Raw genomic sequence first — 22,051 nt, forward strand, 5'->3', positions numbered from 1 at the left:
TCACCTGGTCATCCAGTGGTTAAGACTCTCTGATTCCACTTCACTGGGCACAGGGTTCATTCTCTGGTCTCAGAACTAAGATCCCACATGCCACACAGCGTGGCCCCAAAACAAACAAACAGAAGTCTCATAAAAAGCTCCTTCTTAAATATTTTTTCTTTAGTTGGTGTCTTTCCCACTGGTAATATTAGTGATTAAGAAAATGCTTCCCAGTTCAACTACCTGGATTTAAGTCTTAGTTCTGGCCCTTCTGTTTGACCTTTAGCCCTCAGTTCCCTCGTCTGTAACAGGAGAATGAGTAATGGTACCCACCGTGTTAGATTGTGGTCAGAATTTAATGAATGTATGAAACTGGACATTTAAAACATGTCCACAGATTCTTGACACTCCTTTCACTAGGCAGTGGAGCCTGCCCCTCTTGAGTATAGGCTGCACCTTGTAACTTGCTCCTAACCAGTAGCTCGTGGTACAGTTGTTGCTGTGTGACTTCTGAGACTAAGCCATAAAAGGCATTGAGGAGTCCGCCTCCATTTCTCTCTTGCACGGCTCACCTTGAGAGAGCCCAGCCACCACGATGCGACAGCAGGGAAGCAGCCAGCAGAGAGACCCAAATGGGGAAGAACCAAAGCCAAACAAATCAGCACCATGTGAGACCTCTCTTGGAAGATCGTCAGCTGCAGCAAACCTTCAGGTGACTGTTGCAGCTGGCCACCATGCCAACTATAACTTCATGACACCCTGACCCAGAGTCAGCCAACAAAGCCATCAACAGATTCCTGACCAACAGAAACTATGTCTGATGGTAGGATTTCTTGTTTTAAGCCACTAAAGTTTTGGAGGATAATTTGTTATGCAGCAATAATAACAATGTAAATGCCTAATAATAATAATAATACAAATGCCTAATGAGTTTAGGGTAGTGCCTGGCACATAAGAAGCACTATAAATGTTTGTTATTATTGATAGTTTTTACTGTTCATGTTGTTGTTACTGAGATGGCATATTTTACATATTTTTTACAAGAAGCACACTGAATATCTCTTTATGTAGTTTTTATTCTTAAAGTCTTTTCAATTGTGATAACATATCGTAAGATTAACCATTTTAACCATTTTTAAGTGAACAGTTCAGTGGCCTTAAGTACATTCGCATAATTGTGCAATGTCTCTATAACTCTTTTCATTTTGCAAAACTGAAACTATACCAATTAAACAAAAACTCCCATCCCTCCCTCCCTTCCTCTGGCCCCTGGAAACCCCCTATTTACTATTTCTATGAATTTGACTACTGTAGGTACCCGATATGAGTGGAATCAATATTTGTCCTTTTATGACTGGGTTTTTTCATTTAGCATAATTTAGCATAATGTCCTCAAGGATCAGCCATGCTGTAGTGCATGTCAGAATTTCCTTGTGTTTCAAAATTATATGGCAATTATTTATTTATTTTGAAGCATAGTTGACCTCCAACACCATGTTAGTTCCAGGTGCACAACATAATGGTTTGGTATTTCTATACATTACAAAGTGGACATCACAGAATTTCCTTCCTTTCTAAAGTTGAATAATATTTTTAGATATACACTCTGTTTTCTTTATCCATTCATCTAGTTGGGTTGCTTCCACCTTTGGGCTATTGTGAATAAAGCTACTATGAACATGGGTGTATACACACATCTCTTTAGTACCTTGCTTTCAGTTTTTTTGGGTATACATCCAGAAGCAAAATTGCTGGGTCATATGGTAAGTCTATTTTTAATTTTTGGAGGAAATGCTGTACTCATTATTAGAGTGACTGTTCATCCTCTTTTATATCTTGGCTTTTTTTTTTTTTTTGACCAAGCAGAGTGGCTTGTGGGATCTTAGTTTCTTGACCAGGGACTGAACCCATCTTTGGCAGTGAAAGAGCCTAGTCCTAACCACTGAACCACAGGGAATTGCCACATCTTGCATTTTTCACTCAGTGATACATCTTGAAAGGTTATCCATATCTTTAGATCGAACTCACATTTTCAAAAATAAATGTTTGGCAGTATGTGTACAGAAATGTGCACAAATCATAAGCGAACAGCTGAATTAAATTTCATTAACTGAACACACCTGGTAACCAGAACTCAACTCATGAAAAGAACATGGCTAGCCTCCACGGATGCCCTTCATGCCTCATCCAGGATGCCCCCAAGGGAAACCACTAACTGGACTCCTAACAATATGCATTAATTTTGCCTGGTTTTGTACTTTATATAAATGAAATTTCGCAGTATGTATTGCTTTGTGTCTGCTATCTCTTGCTCAGTGCCTTGTGAAATTTATTCCATGCCATTGCATGTGGCTGTAGTTCTTTCATTCTGCTATATAGTTTCCTCTGTGTGAAGATGCTATACTTTGTCTATCTGTTGATGGGAACCTGTTTTCTGGTGGACATATGTTTATATCTTATTGGACTGGAATTGCTGGGTCATTAGGTGGCTCATTAGTAAAGAATCCACCTGCCAATTCAGGAGACCCAAGAGACATGAGTTTGATCCCTCAGTTGGGAAGATCCCCTGGAGAAGGAAATGGCAACCCACTCCAGTATTCCTGCCTGGAAAATACCATGGACAGGGAAGCTGGGTGGGCTACAGTCCGTGGGGGTCACAAAGAGTCAGACATGACTAAGTACGCACACGCACACACAAGATATGTTCAGCTATAGTAGAAACTGCCCAGGAGTTTTCCTAGTGGTTGAACCAATTTGGATGCTCATTCAACCTAGTGGCTGAACCAGTTTTAGATGTGTGAGAGTTCCCCTGCTCCACATCCTTACCAGTACTTCCTGGTGGCTTCTTCTATCATTTAACCATTCTGATGGGGGTGTATTGGTAATACACTGTGATTTTAATTTGCATTTGCCTGATGATTAGTTGGGTAATTTTTTAAATGCTCATTGCAACCTTGGTTTCCTCTTTTTGTGAAGTTTCGTTCAATTTTTTCATTTGATTTTCTTTCCATATATATATATATATATATATATGTATGTATATACACACATATATACACATATACATATATTATATTCATAATATTATTTTAACAGTAAAATTCTCCCAAGAACTAGAGGGTTCTCCTATATAACCATAATACCAGTTTAACATTTCCCCAAGTATCAATTTAATATTGATAGAAAACTATCATCTAATTCATAGTTTATATTCAAATTTCTCCCATTGTCCCAATAACATACCTTGTCACCATGTGCTCTCCATCTGGGATCACACTTTGTGTTTATTTGTCATGTAGGTAAGTGTTAGTCGCTCAGTTATGTCCAACTCTTTGCGACCCCATGGACTGCAGCCCACAAGGCTCCTCTATCATGAGATTTTCCAGGCAAGGATACTGGAGTAGGTTGCCATTTCCTTCTCCAGGGGATCTTCCCAACCCAGGGATCGAACCCAGGTCTCCTACACTGCAGGCAGATTCAGTCATGTCCGATTCTTCGCAACCCCATGGACTGTAGCCCGTCAGGCTCCTCTCTCTATGGAATTTTCCAGGCAACAATACCAGAGTGGGTTGCCATGCCCTCCTCCTAGGGATGTTCCCGATTCAGGGATTGAACCCAAGTCTCTTATGTCTCCTGCATTGGTAGGTGGGTTCTTTACCACTAGCACCACCTAGGAAGCCGGTCATGTTTCTTCGGTCACCTTTAACCTAGAACAGGCTGCCAACTTTTAGATTTTTATGTTTTCGTTTTCATGACACTGACATTTTAAATATGTATATTTAATCTGGCTGCATTAGGTCTCAGTTGTGGCACACAGGCTCTCTACTTGTGGCACATGGGCTCCAGAGCGTGCAGGCTTCATAGTTGCAACTCACGAACTTAGTTATTCCTTGGCATTGTCCCCTGCATTGCAAGGTGGATTCTTAACCACTGGACCACCAAGGAAATCCTAATACTGACATTTTTTTTCCATTTATTTTTATTAGTTGGAGGCTAATTACTTTATACCAATACTGACATTTTTGAAGAGTTCAGATCAGCTACTTTATAAAGTGTCCCACTATTTGGCTCTGTCCCATGTGTTCTCATGATTAGATTCAGATGATGCATTTTTGGCAGAAGCATTGTAGAAATGATGTCATGTCCTTCCTTTTCAAGTGCACGTCAGTAGGCACACAATGTTGATCTCTTCCAATACTGCTGATGTTCACTTCTACCACCTGATTTAAGTGGTGTCTGCTGACATTGTTCATTAATACTGTTTTTTTTTTTCCCCTTTGTAATAAGTTATCTGTGGGGGGATCCTTTGAGACTAAATACATGTCCTGTTCCTCATCAAACTTTCACTCAGTGGCTTAGGCTTCTGTTGATAATCCTGGCTGGGATTTCACGTTCAGTATTTCAGGACCATCACAAAGCCCAAGAACCCTGGAAGGGGCAGGGAGACTGTACAAGGTTGATGGTGGCCAGAGAATGTAGAGAAGTGAATAAATCTCTAGGGTGTGGGACTTCCCTGGTGGTCCAGTGGTCAGGACTTTGCGCTTCCACTGCAGGGGGTGTGGATTCCATCCATGGAATAAAATCCTGCATACAGCGTGACTAAAACCCCCCCCCCACAATTTCTAGGATGGCCTACAGGGTTGGGGGGCCCCATATTGTTCAGGGATTCAGTAAAAATCAGTAAATTCAGCCTCAGTAAAATGTACCGATTCAGCCTCAGTAACAAAGGGAAGCTGGTAAGAATTCATGTGCCCACACCACAAATAGGTATTCAAGGCTTGCTTTGCACCCGGGCACTGTTCTAGGCCCCAAGGCGCAGCAGTGAACAAGAGAGAGCAAATCCCAGCTCAGCTGCAGCTGGCACTGATGTGGGGGAATTCAAACTACAAACAGCCAAAGTATGTAGTATGTTTCACAGTGATAAGAGCAAGGTTAAGGAGATAAGGAGTAACAGGTTATCTCTCCTGATAGAACAGTCCTGCTCCCTCTCCTCTTCTATCCTCCCGTGGGTCTCCCCGCCTGTTGTCAGCCAGAATCTCTGGCTGAGCCAAGTGCACTTCCAGACACCATCTGCTCTCCCTGGGAGTGGGGCCCGTGCCAACTCCAGCGTCTGGACTCTTGGCACGGAGCCCCAGAGCCCTGGAGCGAGAGAACTCTGGCCGGCCCCACATCAGGAAGGGAATCCTCCAGTTTGGCTGTCTGCGACTGGTGAGATGGAGGGCTTCCGAGAGACAGGGAAGCCAGTGCAAGCTGGGTGGCCTCCTTGAAGGAGGTCGAAGCCTGTAGCGTGAGAAGAGTCCCTTCATCAGACTGAAGATGATGACTATATTAATAAATAATTCTATTCCCTAAGCACTATTAAACACGTTCAGAGTGCCTAGTTTGGGGCAAATGCTGGACATGTGTTATTGCACCTAATTAAAGTGCTTTATATATGTGATCGCAATCTAAGAGTCAGGGAGTACTTACCCCATTTTACAAATGGAGAAACTGGGGTTCAAAAAGGTGATGCTATTATGCAGAGGTCACATAGCAAGTGCTTTGAAGAGCCTGGAAAGGAACTCAGGTCTGTGTGGGTCCAAACGATAACTCATAACCACCGCCTGTACCACCTGATAACCAGCACACCATCCCTGGTCCACTCCCACCGCCGGCCCTTTACCTGGAAGCCCCCACCTCACCTTCTGCCTGTTTTCACCCCTCTAGCAGCCAGCAAGAAATACAGCCTTGGGTTAGAATCTGCCTGTGGGTCCTGGCACTAGTTGTTTACCTTGGACCAGTGAACTCACACACATCTCAGCCTCAGTTGCTTGATGTGCAGAATAGGGAGAGAAATAGAGAGGAATCTGTGAGATGATGAATGCAGCCCATCTAACGCAGGGGCAGGGCGTGGGTCACTGCACTCAGTGACCCTGCTGCGCGCCCTTAGGCAAGCTCTAACTCTCGGCTCCTGTTTCCTCCTGGGCACGACAGGACCACCAGTGATAGTGCCTCTCAGGTCGTTCTCAGAAACAAACGTGTCCGTGTATATACAGAACGTGTGTATGTAAAGCACTAAGAACCGTGCCCACAGTTAGCTGGGGTTGCTGCTTTGACTGTTGGGGAGCGGGGAGGGCGGTGGGCTGGAGGCGGGGCCAAGCCAGGAAGGCCCTGGAGAATCGGGGCGCCCCCTCCTCCGTCCTGCAGCTTTAGGGTCTGGGTTCGGGGAGTCAGGGCCCGCTGTTCTCAGAGACTCCCGCCCGCTCCTCCACACCGGGGAAGGTAGGGGTCCGCGCCCGGAGCTGACGTCGGCCTTCAAGGCCTCATCCCCGGGCCTCCACGGAGGGCGGAGCCCGGGAGCCCGCCGCCCCGCCCCCATCCCCGCCCCCGCGCGCTGCGGGCCGGGGGCGCTGAGAGGGGCACCGGGCTGAGCGTGGAAACCTCGAGCCCGCAGCCAGGCCTGGACCCCGGGGAGAGCGGGGCTCACTGAGTGTCCCCACCCTGGGCGGCAGGGTCGGGTCGGGTGTCGGTGCAGGGAACCCAGGTGGTCCCGGCCTATGGCTGTGGGCGGTGAGTGAGGGGCGCGGCTGCGGGCCGGGGGCACCACTTTTAGCCCAGGTCTTGGGTTTGGGGACAGGGAGGCAAAACCTTGGCGAGGAAATCGGCTCAAGCCAGGTTTGGACTGAGGGCAGAAGACTTGGGGACCCCCCTCTCCCCCCGGGCGATCGTGAGGGCCAGAAGAATATTGTCTGTGGTTGAGTGGAGTGTGTGGTGGGTTGGTGGTGTTCTGGGGGAGGAGTGCAGCGGTGGATTCTGGTCAAACAGGAGGTGTCTGGGGAGCAGGTGGGTGTGGGTCATGAATGTGGGTGGAGTAAGAGAGGGGTGTGTGGACCCTGGTGTTTGGGGCAGGTGTGCAGGGGAAGTGATGGAAACGGGAGAGTGTTCTGTCTGCGTGTAGGTACATATAGGTACCTACAGTGCATATAGGTACATCTGGGGAAATTCTGATGTTGAGGGGATTAGGATGAATGTACGAGCTGTTTGGGGTGAGTGTGTAAGAAGGTTGCAGGCCTCAGAGGGGTGTTTCCTGGGAGCTCATGTTGTTTGGGGCAAACTCCCTTGGGACATGGGTGTGCACAGGTGGGGATTGGGCTTGCCTGGATGGGTATGTGTGGCAGGGACTTGGGTATTGAGTATGCAGGCTTGGGGGGCACAGGGGGTGTGTGGACTAAACATCACTGGGGATGGCTGTGCTGGAGAGGGATGGGAGGGTGAACCCAGGATGGGTGTGTAGTTCCTGGGCCAAGTAAGTGTGTAAAGCATGGTTTGGAATAACTGTGGAACAGGTATGTGGTTTTGCCCTGAGGAGAGAGAAGCCCAGAACTGAATGTCCAGATTCCTGAGTGTTTTTTCTTTTTTCACAACTTGGACCATCCTCTTTAACTCTTTTTTTTTTTTTTTTTTTAATTTGGCCATGCTGGGTCTTAGTTGCAGCACACGAGATCTTCAGTCTTCATTGAGGCATGTGAGATCTAGTTCCCTGACCAGGGATTGAACCTGGGCCCCCTGCATTGGGAGTGCAGAGCCTTAGCCACTGGACCACCAGGGAAGTCCCTCTTTAACTCTTTAGACCTCAGTTTTGCTATCTGTAAAATGGGTCTTAGAATGGTTCAGCTACCTAGTTTCTGCCTGGAGTCTCTCCAAAGCCAGGAGTCAGGGGAGGGATGAAGGTGAAACTGTTAACATTGTCTTGTCTTTTCCCCTTCCCCTAGGAAGGAGCCTCTCCCCAGCCATGGAGAGCCCCAGTCTTCGAGAGCTCCAACAGCCCCTACTGGTGGGTGGTGAGCTTCCCATCCAGAAGTCCAGTGAGCCTGAGCTGGGGCCTCCCTTTCGAGAGACAGCCTTTGTGGAGTCGCTGAAGGGTTGGCAGTTCCTGCCACCATCTCTTCCTTCTGTGAGTGCAGGACTAGGGGAGCCAGGGACCCCCGACTTTGAGGTAGGAGCAGCACCACTAAGGAAGGCTCCCTAGTGGGAACTGGGGGAAGGGGCTGGAGGGAAACCCAGCTGTGGCCAACATCCAGCAGGCTGGCAGGTGTAGTGCCCATCTTTGGCCTGGAGTCTCACTTCCCAACTGCGTGCATGTTCCTGGGTTTCCAGTTGTGGTTTTTCCTGTTCCTCCTCTCCCCTGCTTTCTTTACCTTTTTCTCCCCAGATTCGTCTCTCATCTTTGTTCTTTTTGGCTCTTTCTTCCCAATCATTTTTGACCCCCTTGTTTTCTCTCTGTCCGTCTCTCTAAAGGTGATGCATCTCTGCAGCTCTTTTTTTCTCCCCCCCAGTTAATGTCATTTTTTATCATTTCTTATTCCGTGTCCGTATTCTCAAGCTTGTCTTTTATTTGCAAAGCATGGTTTTCCTGTTGCTACTGGTGTATAAGAAATCACCCAGAACTTGGTAGCTTAAAACGACAATCACTATCATGGCTCATGGTTTCCATCGGTTGGGAATTTGGGGAGGACTTGGGTGGTTCTGCCTCGGGGTCTTTCATGAGGTCGAGGCCAGCCAGTGGCCAGAAGTGGAACAGTCAGTGTCTGAAGCAGCAGGGGGGTCTGGTTGGGTATCTCTCTCTTAATGTGGTCTCAGGGCTTTCGCAGGAGTCACCCCATGTGGGCTGGTTTGGGCTCATGGCACGTAAGCTTCAGGACAGCACTCCAAATGTGCCTCCAGCCCTCCAGCAGGAGTGTTTCAACAAAGCTGAACCTGCCTCACCTTTTCTGACTTAGGCTTGTGAGTCGTGTGGTATTATTTCCACCACATTCTATCAATTACAGATGAATCATAGCCTGCCCAGACTCAAGGAAAGTGGACACAGACCTCACCCCTTGATGGGAAGATTATCAGTCACACTGGAAGAAGAGCCTGTGGGAGGGGAGAGGTGGTTATGGCCATTTTTAGTAACAGCCCGCCACACTGTGGCAGTAAGCTTCACTTTGACATGGTTATGTGTCTGATGATTCCAATATTTGAAGACTTTCAGGGCCTGCTAGTTCTCCTCCATTGTTCCTGCGTACCTGGTTATCTTTGATGGCATGTTGGTTATTGTATTTGAAAAATGGTTTTGAGGGTTAGAATGAAAGTACCTTGTCCAGAAAGGATTTGGTCTGCTTCTGTCAACTGCCCAGGGGCACTGCCATTCAGAGATCATTTTTAATATAGTTCAGGGTCTGAGTGAAAGATTAATTTTTCTGGGATTGGGAAATGCCTGCTGGGCAGAAGGGACCTTCTCTGTTAATTTTTTTTGTTGTCGTTGTTAAATTGATTTTTATTTTCACTTCAGTTTTGGCCTTACAGTAACTCCTTAAAGTCTTGTGAGCTATTTGATGCAAGATTAAATATATATATATATATATATATATATAATTCCAACTGACTCATTGGAAAAGACCCAGATGCTGGGAAAGATTGAAGGCAGGAGGAGAAGGGGATGACATGGGATGAGATGGTTGGAGGGCATCACTGACTTGACGGACATGAGTTTGAGCAAGCTCTGGGAGTTGGTGATGGACAGGGAAGCCTGGCGTGTTGCAGTCCATGAGGTCACAAAGAGACAGACATGACTGAGCGACTGAACTGAACTGATATATATATATATGTTAACCTAGAACCTGTGGTTTCAGCAGGCAGGTTTGTCCTAGTAATTCAGGCCACCAGAGCTCTCTCCTCTGATCTCCATCTTTTTGCAGGTTCCCGTCCCCATTGGTTTCTGTGTCTACTTCAGGGATTTTTAACTCAGGGCTTATGAGCAGGTGTAGTACCCACCCGTGGCTGGACCTGTGAACTTCTTGAAATTGAACTCAAAGCTTTTGAGCATGGGGGACGTTTTTCTCAGGAGGCAGGGTCCAAAGCTTCCCCTCGGAGACATCCAGGATATAGAGGGGTCACAAGTCTAACTCTGGGAACATTTCTCTCTCTTGGTGTCTTTGGGGGCATGGGGAGCAGAGCAGCGGGGCAGGGAAGGGGGATGGAGATGGCCACTCAGGCTGTCTCCTGCCCATAGGATGTCTCATCCAGTGACAGTGACTCGGACTGGGATGGGGGTGGCCTCCTCTCCCCGCTGCTACCCCACGACCACCTCGGCTTGGCTGTCTTCTCCATGTTGTGCTGTTTCTGGCCCTTGGGCATCGCCGCCTTCTGCCTGGCCCAGAAGGTCAGTCTCTGGGTGGGGTTGAGAGGGGACTGGATATAAAAGAGAAAATGGCATTTGAAAGAAAACAAATGAGAGGAGCCCTGCTTGGGTGGGTTGGGGGGGCGGGTTGGGAAGTGAAGAGGATTCACGTAGAAATATTCAGAAGTGAAACGAGGCGTGTTTGTCACAGAGGGGAGTGCAGAGTGAGCTCCACTCCTAGGCCCACCCCCCAGCCTCTGGTAAGGTGGTGGTCAAGCCACTTAACCTCCCTGTGCCTCATTTTCCTTATCTGTAAAATGGGGATGACTAATTCGTACCTCAGGGTCATTGTGAGGCTCAATGAGTTGGAACTGTGGCATATAGTAATATATGTCTATTTTTATTAGTCACCCAGTAAACCCAGTGCCCAGCTGTGCCTGACCCACGGTAGCTGCTCGCTATGTTTTTGGAACATATGAATACAAGGGTGTGGGGGATGGAGGAGGGATTGGGCTGCGGGAAGCAGGGTGGGATGAGGGGATGCCTGAGTCACCGCTGCCCAACGCCTCTACAGACCAACAAGGCTTGGGCCCAGGGGGACGTCCAGGGGGCAGGGGCCGCCTCCCGCCGAGCCTTCCTGCTGGGGGTCCTGGCCGTCGGGCTGGGTGTGTGCACGTACGCGGCCGCCCTGGTGACCCTGGCCGCCTACCTCGCCTCCCGGGACCCGCCCTAGCTGCCCCTGCGGCCCCCGCTGTGAACCCAGAGGCCGGCTGCCCAGCGCGTCTGCGGTTGGAGTGGAGAGTCCCGGTGGACGGGCGGCAGCGGCAGCATCCAGAAACGGGAGTGGGCTGGGCCGCCCCCTCCCTCCCGCCTCCCTGGAGGCCGCAGAGAGCGATTAAACACCAGACACTCTTGCCGCCAAACCTGTGTCTGTCTGAGTGTGTGGGCAGGTGGACAGGCGGGGCCAGAGTGACAGGCTGTCCCCCCGGGTGTTCCTGGACACCTCAGAGCCAGAGAAGGGAGAATCCATGGAGGCTCAGAGGGCCCCCAGATGGCAGAATATTCTCTCAGAACATGGGTGGTGGGCAGGGAATTAGGGAAAGCGAGGTTCCAAGTCCCTCCTCCTCTGAGTTCACTGTGTAACGTGTGGTCTGAGCCTCACTTTCCTCATCTGCAAAATGGGACTGATTTCCCCCACAGCTGGAGCAGTTATAGACACCAAATGAGTCGTACGGTCTACACAGCAGTCTCCTTCTGAGTCCCTTTAACAGCAGTGGCAGAAATCCAACTCTCTTACACAACAAAGGGGAGGAAAACAGAGAGAGAACTGGATTCAGGGTGTCGAGTGAAATGGTCTGGTCTCCCCATCTCTTGGCTTCCATTGTGCAGGCTCCCCCTCCTGGGGGAGGAAAATGGGAGCGGAAAACTCTGTTGCCACCAAGGTTGTCTTTGCCAGGCACCCTCTCATTGGCCCACCTGGGGTCCAAGGCAGCTGCATCCCACAGCCTGAGATTGGGATGGCTGGAGCCTCAAAGCATCAAAGCGCTAGCAGGCAAAATAGCTCTGTGCCTAACGTGCTTGTCAGATACATTAAATGGGGCCTGAGGGACTTCTCTGGTGGTCCAGTGGTTAAGACTCCACACTTCCAATGCAGGGGACGACAGTGCCATCCCTGGTTGGGGAACTAAGATCCCACATGCCATGGCCATCCCCCTCACCGCCCCCCGGCTGGATATTATCAAGTAATGAAGTGAGAGCTGTTTAGTTTTCTTCACTTAACGCCATTTTGGGGTTTCTCAGGTGGCACTAGTGGTAAAGAACATGCCTGCCAATACAGGAGATGGAAAAGATGTGGGTTTGATCCCTGGGTCAGGAAGATCCCCTGGAGGAGGGCATGGCAACCCACTCCAGTATTCTTGCCTGGAGAACCCCATGGACAGAGGAGCCTGGTGGACTACAGTCCATAGTTGCAGAGTGGCGCACTACCAAAGCATGCACAGGCACACTGCCATTTAATCCTGCTAGAAGAAAACATTATTCACTGTCTACGCTCTCCTGAGCATTTTCACGGAGCATAATTTCAAGCTATTTATGCATTTCCTTGGTTACTGGGGATGAAAATGACACCTGCCCAAAGGGGCAACTGTGAGTCAGTGCACCCATGTGAAGCTGCAGTGAAGGACCCCCTCCCCCAACACGTCGTTTTCACCATAAACCCCCAAACACCAGTGGCAGACAGGATCTGGCAGGCATGTGGCCCACCTGTGGGAATGTTATTCCTTGCAGGATGCTGCATCTTCTTGGCTCCTGCCCCCCAAATCTGAGGGTGGGGATCAGTCAAATCAGAACTGAAAACATACCTGTTTCCAGAAGCCCCTTATGGGGTGCTACCACCCGACTGAGAACCAACAGGCCTTGGCCACTTCCATTCACCGTCAGGGACCTGAGGTCCAGAGTGTGCCGAGTCTCTTGGGGTCTGAATAGTGAGGGCTCTGGGTCTGGACTCCAAGCAGGGACCCGTGTTCCACCACTAACTAGCTAGTGACCTCCGGTAGTTAACTGGCTCCTAAGTTTGTTTCCTTACCTTAAAATAGGGATCGTAACAGCCCCACCTCAGGGGGTTGCTGGATAAAGGCAGTGCTCAGGGGCAGATTGCCCTCCAAGGCACACGAAGCCCGTTGTCTCCCTGACCATCTCTTCCCTCCCTACCGCCCTCCTTTCCTCTACTCCAGCCACACCAGCCATCCTGCTGGTCCTTGAACCTCTGCCTATCTCTGCCAAGGGGTCCTCCCCCCCATGTGTCCATGAGTCCCTAAGCTCATCCCTGGCCTCCTTCTGGACTTCCCTCGGATGCCCCCTCTCCACAAAGGTGTCCCCAACTGATGGACTGAATCTGTCCCCTTCCCCCACCATGAACTCACCTAAATCCCCCTTTAAAAAATTTTTTGTATTGTTTTATTTTTTAAATAGCATCCACCATCCAACACACACTACCGTTATTTGTCTATCACCTCACCATTCCTCGAACCTGGGCCTCGTTCACTGCTGAGGCCTTAGCACCCAGCAGGCTTTGCACACTCTTAACTGCAGTCTCGGCTTCATGGGGCTGTTAGAAGGAGTAGCTTCATTCAGTGAATGCACTACCCTACCAGTGTCTTCCTGGAGTGGGGTGGGGTCTGTGCCCGTCCCCCATGCCCAGGGGGCTGGCTATAGCCACTCTCTTCTCGCCAGGGCTGGCCTGCTGGCTTCTTTGACGCTGGAGGTGGCGGGAGGGGCGGCCTGCCCTGGCTTGCCTCAGCTCTTGGAGTAACGCCTCTGCAGCGATTCCCGGTAGAAGCGGAAGACGTGTGTGGAGGCAGTCTGGGCCGCAGCCAGGCACTGCTGGAGCTGGGAGGGGAGAGGGGGGTCAGTGCCGGGGCCCCCACCTGACTCCCAGAGCCCCCCAAACCTAACACCTCCCCTTCCACTAGGAGCCTCTCTCCCCAGGGGAGGGTGGTGGTGAGGGGGTTACTCCATGTGCGTTCCTATCCTCCCCACTTCATGGCCTCCTTAGAGAAGGCTTCAGGGCTGATTAAAATAGCTCCAGGCCCTCAGACCAACAGCATCAGGCATCCTGCCCCCTGGAAGCATTCCCAGGCTTATTGAGCTCCGGACCCAGAGAGATTGGAATTTTAGACCCAGAGGCCCTGTGACTCCAAATACTCTTAAAAGTCATGGAACTTAAGATCCCAAATCTTTACTGCCGTGTATACCTGGATTCACAGGAGGGCCAGGTGGTAAATGTTCTTGGTGACCATTATTTGGCCCAACAGGTGCCAAACTCTGTTCAGACACCTCAAACTCCGGGGTGCACAGCTCTGAGCTGGAAGCTGGGAGGCCTTCAAGTGCCCTGTGTCCTGATTTCCACCTGAGCCCCTCTTCTCATAAACTGGGCTTCCCTTTCAAATTCCCACAAAGGTTTCTATGGCCACAAAGTTTAGAAACTCCTATTTACAGAAGGGGTGCAAGGAAGGGGTTCCCCTTAAGCCTCTTAGAATAGTGACTGGACCTCATGTCAGGTGGGTGGGAAGGATCTGGCATTCACCCCCAATCGTGCAGTGGTACCTCGGCATCGGAGTAGAGCCCCTTGGTGGTGGACATCAGCAGCTTCCGTTCCACGCTGTCAAGAGCAAAGGTCAGGACTGCCCGGGCCTCCTAGGAATGAGAGGTACAAGGTGGAAGACCTGGGACCTTCCTCTCAGATACAATCACAGCTGGCCCCAAAGCAGGCATGCGCTTGTGTGTGTGTGTGTGTGTGTGTGTGTGGGAGGGGGTTGCTTTTTCTGCAGCCAGGCCCTCACGTAGCAAGTATATTATTTGAGGGGAGTCTACACATCACCCCTTCCCTGGGGAATTGCTCCCCACGTGATCCCATCACATGGTTCCAACAGGGGTTTCCAAAGCACAGTATCCTGCCCCAGAGGAGCAGCCACAGTAATGGTCATCCCCCAGTGCCTCCCAGCAGTGCTCTGTTCTCTGGGGCTGGAAGCCAGCAAGCTCTGTTTCCCAGGTTCCCCTGCCAGTTTGGTTCTAGCGGGAATCTGGTGGGAGACAAGAAAGGAGAAAGCAGCATCCAGGTCCTCACAGGAGTTTGGGGCTTATCACCTGCCACAGTCATTATGGAGATGGGGTGGCTGTTTCCATTAGATCTGACTGCTCGCGTGTCCCCAACAGCACCCAGCAGGAGCTGGCTTCAGGCTTCTCATCTCGGGGTGGAGGGGTCCTCCCTTCTTCCCTTTTGCTTCTCCAGCTCTTCCAGCATGGCTGTTGTGACCAGTTCAATCCCCCCGCTACCGTCTGAAGCCCTCAAGGGGTTTCCTTCTGCTTTCCCAACTGGATGTGACTGTCACAGTCCTGAGCAGATAACTGGGAATAACCGGAGCCCCAGCACCTTGTGAACTTGAGCCACTGAAGAAACTCTGATTTTTTGCTTTTGTTTTTGAACCTCTTAAAATCAACTCCCTTGTCATTTCAGCGGGTTAGAGCTGGGTTTCTAGCAATTGCCCAGAGGAACAGAGCGGAGCTTGCCAGCTGAGCCTGAGGTGGTACCAGCCAACTGTTTCAGAGAAGCGAGGCCCAGAGGAGGAGAGGGAGGGTGCCTGCCCAGGGCCTTTCATCACCCTGCCCTTCATCCTTACCTTTTCCTGTTTAGCAGTAGGGTCTAGCATGAGGGTCCCATCAGAGTCCAGAGCACAAGTGACCCCACAGAAGAGGGCCCGCATGGGCACACCGGCGTCCACCAGGGCCATGCAGGCAGCATTCAGGCAACAGGCCAGGAGCTGAGTGCCACAGGCAGTGGTTAAGAGTTTCTTTTTTAATCCTTTTTTTTTTAACCACTCTATGTGGCTTGTGGCATCTTAGTTCCCCCACCAGCAATTGAACCCGGGCCCTCAGCAGTTACAACGCAGAGTCCTAACCACTGGCTTGCCAGGGAATTCCCATGTTAAGAGTTTCTACTGAAGCTTGGTCAGCAGAACACATCCATGACTCCGGTTCACCAGGCCAGTGCCTGTGAACACCAGACATCTAATTGATCACAGAAAGGCAGAGTAATCCTGGGATCTAGTATCCCTGGGTTCCAAACCTGAACTGCTACCTCTAAGCTGTGTGACCTTGAACAAGCTACTTACTCTCTCTGAGCCTCAGTCAGGGATCACAATGATACTCAGCAGGTATGCACCTTCAGGGAAACAAAGGTCAGAAGCCTTTCAAGATAAAACAAGGAGGCAGTGGCAGAGCCAGGCCCAGGGCTGGGCAATTGAGCAAGCAGTGCTACCAGGTGACAGACTGGCAGGATGATGGAGGGAGGAGTCAGTGTCCTCAGGGAGCCTGCAGTCCAGGGGAGAGGTGTGGCCCTGGCCCTGTGCAAGGTGAGCACAGGTCTGAGTCAGACAGCTAGCCCCAGCTTAGTTTCCTCAAGTCTTTCCCCCCCAAGGCCCAGCTTTACAATCAATCAGTCAGCCCCACCTCTGCCACTGCCCCTCCATTATCTCCCATCTGTGAAGTGGGTTCACAGTGATCCGCTTCCCCCATCTGTGAAGTATCTGCCCAACGCAGGGCCACACACACACCCACAAAGCTGTCTAGAAATGCCCATTTCTGGGCCTCTGCCTCTTGCATCCAAACTGCAGCCACATTCCAAGGATGAGCTGCTGAACCAAAGGCTCTGCCTACTCAGGGCTCCTGCAGTGTTGAGCCTCAAATTCAAGCTCAGGATCAGAGATGAGGTCAATGGCACAGGCTCTGGAGTCAGAGATGTGAATTCTGCATGTGAATTCAGCCTCTGTCGCCTTCCAGCTGTGTGACCTTGGGTAAGCGAACTCCCCTCTCTTGGCCTTGGTTTCCTCACCTGAAACATGAGACGAGGACCCAGCTGCTAGGGCCTTGAGCTCTAGAACCACATGGCTTGGGCTCATATCCTGGCACTGCCAGTTACTAGAAGTGTGAATTGTCCATGCTGTATAAATTGCCTGACACATAGTAAACACTCAAGCCGTGTTTGCTGTTCCTACAAGTTGACATCTGTCAAGCAGACTAGGAGAGGGTGTGTACATGGCCATCGGCAAGAAGGGCAGTCAATGAGATTCTGGAGGACTTCCTGGAGGAAAGGATACAGAGCCAGCATCGCTAACGACCTGCAGCACCACAGTTATGGAGGTTCGGGGGTGCAGCGCTCCCAGTACCACCGCTTCGCATGTGTTTCTGATCAGCCGCTCCCGGCTCTTCTCCGCTACGCCTGCAGAAATCAGGGGTGGGGTTGGACTGTCAGGCTCTTCCTGTCCAGCTGGCTCACCTGTCTCCATATGCCCCAACCAAGCCTCCAGAAAAGGGCCTGCAGTCTCAGCCCGGAAAGATCTTGCAGGGATGACAGAGGAGTCCCAGGGGGAGGGAGGTGGGGCCTGACTGCCACCCACTTGATGCCTGCCACCTCCAGCACCCACCAAGGGAGCCTCTCGGTGGCGGGGGAGAACCTCAGAGCTCTCCCATGTCATGCTGCTGTCCATTCCCATCCCAGTGCACCTGGCCCTGGGGAGTGAGGGGGGCAGAGAGTAAAAGGGTGGAAAAACAGATTAATGGAAAGGAGGAGAGATGGAGCCAGGAAAGAAGTGGGGTGGGGAGTGAAGATGGAGAGAGACAGGGAGAAAAGTGATAGAGACGTACAGGCAGACAGCTGGTGAAAAAGACAGAAATAGCTGAGGGGAGATGAGAGGAGTGGAGACCAGAAAGGGCAGTGACGGGGATACTGGGCGAGAGGACCAGTTACCAGGCAGACCAGTCTTCGGCCTCAGGATCACTTCCAGCGTGGCCTTGTTGAAGATCTCTTTGCTAACCTTCACCTCGGCTGGCCCGTACACGCCGGCCAGGACGGAGGTATCCCCTGGGGAGACAGCGTGGGAGAGCTCACCCACATCTTCCCTGCCTCTGGGGTCTGACACGAGGCACTTAACATGGTGGGCCCTGAGCTGGGCGGCCAGGGGTTCCCACGTCACCCTCACTCTGGCCCACCACTTGTTGGCAGTGATTCCTTGAGCATTTGCTTCATATCTCTGCCTCCACTTCCTCATCTGTAAAATGAGGATAACTACAGTATCCCTGGGACTTCCCTGGTGGTCCACTGGCTAAGACTGCGCTCCCAATGCAGAGGACCTGGGTTCGACCCCTGGTCAGGGAACTAGATCCTGCATGCTACAGCTAAGAGTTTGCATGCTGGAACTAAGACCCGGTGCAGCCAGAAAAAAAACCCAAAAAACAAACACAAACACCTACAGAACATCCTTCACAGCTATGAGGATTAAATGAGATAAAAACAGAAACACTTAGGATGCTGTCTGCAAATTTGCTGAGTGCCCAAAGGACTTTAGCTACTATTATAAACTTTAACAGGAAGTTCTTCCTGAGTGCTAACCTTCCTCTTTCTTACTGCTACTAGTCCCAACTTCTCCTTCCAAAGCTTCCCCCAGGCCAAGTTCTCTTCCCTCTGGCTCACATGCCCAAACTCTGCAGCAGTCAGGACACCTGAGAAAGGGATGAATGTCTAGGGCTGGGTCCTGACACCTGCTTATTTCCTCCTGGCTCTGTAATCTCAGCTGATTTTGCTTACTTCTCTGGGCCTCAGTTTTCCCATCAGCAAAATGGGTAGACTGGACTACAAGAGCAGCTTCCAAACATTCCTGATCCTAACTCCCTGTAAGAAATACATTTTAGACTCAAATACATTTCAGGACCCAAAACTCACACAAATCTGTGTGGATGTAAATCGAACAGACGCCTCCCAAAATAACTGTTACTGTTACTGCTTTGATGTACTTGGATATTTTCTACTCTATTTCAGTTACAAAGAACCACTAAAGGGGACTTCCCTGGTGGCCCAGTGGTTAAGAATCCGCCTTCCAACGCAGGGGATACCGGTTCAATACCTGATCAGGGAACTAAGATCGTGCATGCCGTGGAGCAACTAAGCCCATGCGCCACAATTAAAACCTGACCTGACCAAAGAACAGAAATAAAATGGAAACAAAAACAAAAACCCACTAGTGAACACAGTAGTTCTCAACCCTGTATGCACACTGGGCTCACTGCAGAACTTTAAGGACTGGCATCCTTGGGTCAGGAAGATCCCCTGGAGGAGGAAATGGCAACCTGCTCCAGTATTCTTGCTGGGATAATCCCATGGGCAGAGAAGCCTGGCTGACACGACTGAGCGACTAAACAATAAGGACAAAGAGGGCTGACCTTAGTTGGCGTAGGTAGGTTCTGGGGCTTGGCATTTTTAACCTCACTGGAGAGTCTAGTGAGGGTTTGCAGAGGACCCTGCTGCAGGGTCCTGGGCTTTGGGGTTTTAGAACATACAAGGGGCTCAGTATTTCTTTCTTTTTTAGAACACACAAGGGGCTCAGTATTTCTTAAATTCTAAGAACCTCTAGGTAGCTGCCCTGAGCAAGACAGCTAAGCCTGGGGAGGTCCCAGGTAGAAGCTTTTTTGTTCTGGGGCTGGGGAGGAAGAGCTGCCATACAACTGAGGGACTCTCTTGGCTCCAGAAGGGACTCTGGAGGGGAAATTATCCAAGCAGAACTAGATCCACACTGGGGTCTTCCTTCCTGTTACTCCAAAGGCGCTGTCCGTGCTTCACCTGGGCACAAGAGTGCCTCCCTTCTCATCTTCCCAAGGCCATGGCTCTAGCAATTCCCTCCCCTCTGGGCCCCACATCCATCTAACTCCTGGCCCTTCTATCTTATCCTGTTACAGCAAAGCTCCTGAAGAGCTGTCTCCGCTCACTGACTCTTTCTTTTCCTCCTTGACTCCACCCCTCCACTGGAACAGCTTTTTCTTTTTTAAATTTTACTTATTATTTTTGGCTGTGCATTGGGTCTTCGTTGTGATGCGTAGGTTTCTTACTGCAGTGGCTTCTCGTCTTGTGCAGCACAGGCTCTAAGGTGTGTGGGTTCAAGTAGTTGTGGTGCAAGGCCTGTGGAATCTTGCTGGACCAGGGGTCGAACACGTGTCCCCTGCACTGGGAGCTCAGAATCTTAACCAGGGAAGTCCCAGAGTGACTCTTGGCTGCACCACCTACAACAGACAACCAAGTTGTCAACCCACAGGTCTAGTCCATCCTCACATGATTCAGTCTCTCAGCGGGACCAAAACAGTTGGTTGGTCCTTACATTTCAAACACGTTCTCTGGGCTCCAGGTCACTGCCCTCTCTTGGTTTTTCTCCTACCTTACTAGATGCTCCTTCTCAATGTCTTTTCCTAGTTCCACCCAGGCTAGAAGGCACAGGGCTAAGTTCTAAGTTCTTCTCTTCTCCATCTATATCAATTTTCTTGGTGATTCCATCCAATCAGTAGCTTGAACTGCCATCTAGAGCCAAAGGACCCCCAAATTCCAGTCTTGTATGTCCTACTGCCGAATCCACACTGCCATGGGAAAGTCTATTAGGCACTGCAAATGTAATGCTCCCAGTTGAACTCATTTTCTCCCAGCACAGCTGGTCTGGGTAAAAAACTTTAGCGTCATCCCTGACTCTGTCATACCCCCAAACCAAACCACCTGCAATTTGTCAGTTTTATCTTCAGACTCTCACGACTTGTACTGCTTCCACTGTGGTCTGAGCCACCCTCCTCTCCTCCTTTCCCCATGCCCTTTGCTGTCAACACTGCAGCCAGAAAGTCTAAAATCTATAAAAATATATTCAGAGCATGTCACACGGCTCCATTCTCAGTCACCAGACTGTATATGAGGGGCAGGCCTCCTTACCTCCACTCCACCTCTTGTCACTGCTGCAGGCACCCCTGTTCCCCTGACTGTGACTCAAACACATCAGGCAAGTTTTGGCCTCGGGGTCCTGTGGTTCCTAATGCTTCATAAGCTTTCCTCTTGATCTCTGTGGGGTTTGCTCCCCCCTCCACCCCAGCAAAAAGCCAATTTTAGGGGAAAAAACTGACTTAAAAAAATTTTATTTGACTGCACTAGGTCTTCATTGCAACATATGGGATCTTTAGTTGGGGCATGCGAACTCCTAGTTGTACCATGTGGGATCTAATTCCCTGACCAAGGATTGAACCCATTGGGAGCTCAGAGTCTTAGCAAGTCCCATCTTTAAGTGTTTATTCAAAAGGTACCATCTCAGTTGATGCCTTTCCTGACCATCCTAACTAAGACTGCAACCCTCTCTGACACACCCCATTCTACATCCTTACTGTATTTTTCTCCAGTTTTTTACTACATATTTTACTTATCTTTTGCCTGTCTCTCTGACTAGAATGTAAGAATGTCAAATCCGTTATGGCAGGGACTTAAAAAAAATTTTATTTACTTATTCTTAGTGCCCAGAACAATACTAAGCAAAGGTACATGTTCACTGAAAGAATGAATGAAAGCAGGTTTTGTATCTGGGTTTCAGACCCCTAGAGCAGGGTCTGAAGCATTTATGGGAGTGACCCTTAGGCCTATCTCCAGAGGAATATTTCCCTCAGAGGGGTCAGGGATTTGAGTCTAGTTTCAGAGTTGTTTAGCTAGGAAAAGGGGATATTTCCGTAATAGGTAAGAACTGCCCCAATCTTAGGGATATAGGGAGATTTGTGTATCCCAGTCAAAGGGACATTTACCCAGGAGGTGGGGCTGGGGACATCACCATCAGTATGAGAAGTAATTATTTGGATGAAAAATACGCCACCGGTCTAGGGAGTAAACCGGAAGTGCTGATCTGACAGTCCACAGGGTATTTATGCAAACAAACAGGTTTGCCTCAGCCTGGGATGTATGGACCCAGGGTGCGTGTGTGGGAAACCGGAGAGAAACCTAGTCAAGGGAGACACCCGGGTAAGAAGATTTCCCCTATTCTGGAGTATTCATTCTTTAGAGGCGGTCTGCCCTCTCCCATTCTGCGTACTTAACAATCTTCTCCTTGCTAGTCTAGAGGAAGAGACATATGTCTACCTGCGTATGCAGGTGTATCCACCCCGGCAAGAACTGCACCAGTTCAGGAGAGATTTTACCAGCTAGCGCAGTACACTGTAACCGCCCCCCAAAACGAATACAACCTACGTAGTTCCTACCTTGCAGAAAAGAGGCAGAGCCATCAGGCCGGGATAACAAGTTCTGTTCGCAGGCAAAGTGCCGGAGGCTACAGCCGGGGCCCCGAGGGCCGTGCTCTGTCCCAGAATCAGCCCGGATCTTGGATTCAGTCTGCACTGCCACCTCCATCGCCCCGGAGCCCACGTGCAGCCGGGGATTGTTGCTTCCGCCCAGAAGTGCGCGCTTGCGTCCGAAGTGCGTACTCAGTACGCATGCGCCGACCCGCGGGCACCAGGAGGGGCGCCCGCACGTGGCTCGGCGTTTACTAACAATCTGGGCCCGCCCACTCCCGCCTCGGAAGTCCTGGAAAGCCATTG

General features: G+C 50.2%; 2 protein-coding genes and 1 non-coding gene across 7 annotated transcripts; 1 reads left to right on the forward strand and 2 right to left on the reverse strand.

Moving 5' to 3' along the window:
- Positions 1-750: 750 nt before the first annotated feature.
- Positions 751-11,035, forward strand: TMEM91 (transmembrane protein 91). Of its 5 annotated transcripts, none has more exons than XM_061135672.1 (4): positions 751-802; positions 7,731-7,954; positions 10,013-10,162; positions 10,695-11,035. In XM_061135672.1, the coding sequence occupies exons 1-4, from the start codon at positions 793-795 to the stop codon at positions 10,851-10,853; spliced, it is 543 nt and encodes a 180-aa protein (XP_060991655.1). In that variant the 5' UTR covers positions 751-792; the 3' UTR covers positions 10,854-11,035. The 5 variants fall into 5 exon arrangements, with proteins under 5 accessions (XP_060991655.1, XP_060991661.1, XP_060991645.1 ...); XM_061135678.1 differs by lacking the exon at positions 751-802 and adding an exon at positions 6,129-6,240; XM_061135662.1 differs by lacking the exon at positions 751-802 and adding an exon at positions 6,367-6,528.
- On the reverse strand, positions 7,495-7,567 carry TRNAG-CCC (transfer RNA glycine (anticodon CCC)). The gene has a single exon. It is a non-coding gene; the product is annotated as a tRNA-Gly (tRNA).
- A 2,013-nt stretch (positions 11,036-13,048) lies between the features above and the next one.
- EXOSC5 (exosome component 5) lies at positions 13,049-21,931 on the reverse strand. The gene is made up of 6 exons (XM_061139374.1): positions 21,716-21,931; positions 17,424-17,537; positions 16,774-16,895; positions 15,298-15,438; positions 14,225-14,314; positions 13,049-13,507 (listed from the first exon to the last, which is right to left on the reverse strand). The coding sequence occupies exons 1-6, from the start codon at positions 21,861-21,863 to the stop codon at positions 13,415-13,417; spliced, it is 708 nt and encodes a 235-aa protein (XP_060995357.1). The 5' UTR covers positions 21,864-21,931; the 3' UTR covers positions 13,049-13,414.
- Between the last annotated feature and the right edge of the window lie 120 nt (positions 21,932-22,051).

Source organism: Dama dama, chromosome 4 (genome assembly GCF_033118175.1).
Source record: "Dama dama isolate Ldn47 chromosome 4, ASM3311817v1, whole genome shotgun sequence".
Classification (NCBI taxonomy): Eukaryota; Metazoa; Chordata; class Mammalia; order Artiodactyla; family Cervidae; genus Dama; species Dama dama.

Bases quoted from the DNA above. Each gene is read 5' to 3' on its own strand.
- TMEM91 (XM_061135662.1), top strand. The intron at 7,955-10,012 runs GTAGGAGCAGCA...TCCTGCCCATAG, and splicing joins CAGGGACCCCCGACTTTGAG to GATGTCTCATCCAGTGACAG. The intron at 10,163-10,694 runs GTCAGTCTCTGG...ACGCCTCTACAG, and splicing joins CCTTCTGCCTGGCCCAGAAG to ACCAACAAGGCTTGGGCCCA.
- EXOSC5 (XM_061139374.1), bottom strand. From the start codon at position 21,863: ATGGAGGTGGCAGTGCAGACTGAATCCAAGATCCGGGCTGATTCTGGG. The intron at 15,439-16,773 runs GTATCCTTTCCT...TGTGGCACTCAG, and splicing joins TCGTTAGCGATGCTGGCTCT to CTCCTGGCCTGTTGCCTGAA. The intron at 13,508-14,224 runs GTACCACTGCAC...CTCCCCTCCCAG, and splicing joins GGCTCTACTCCGATGCCGAG to CTCCAGCAGTGCCTGGCTGC.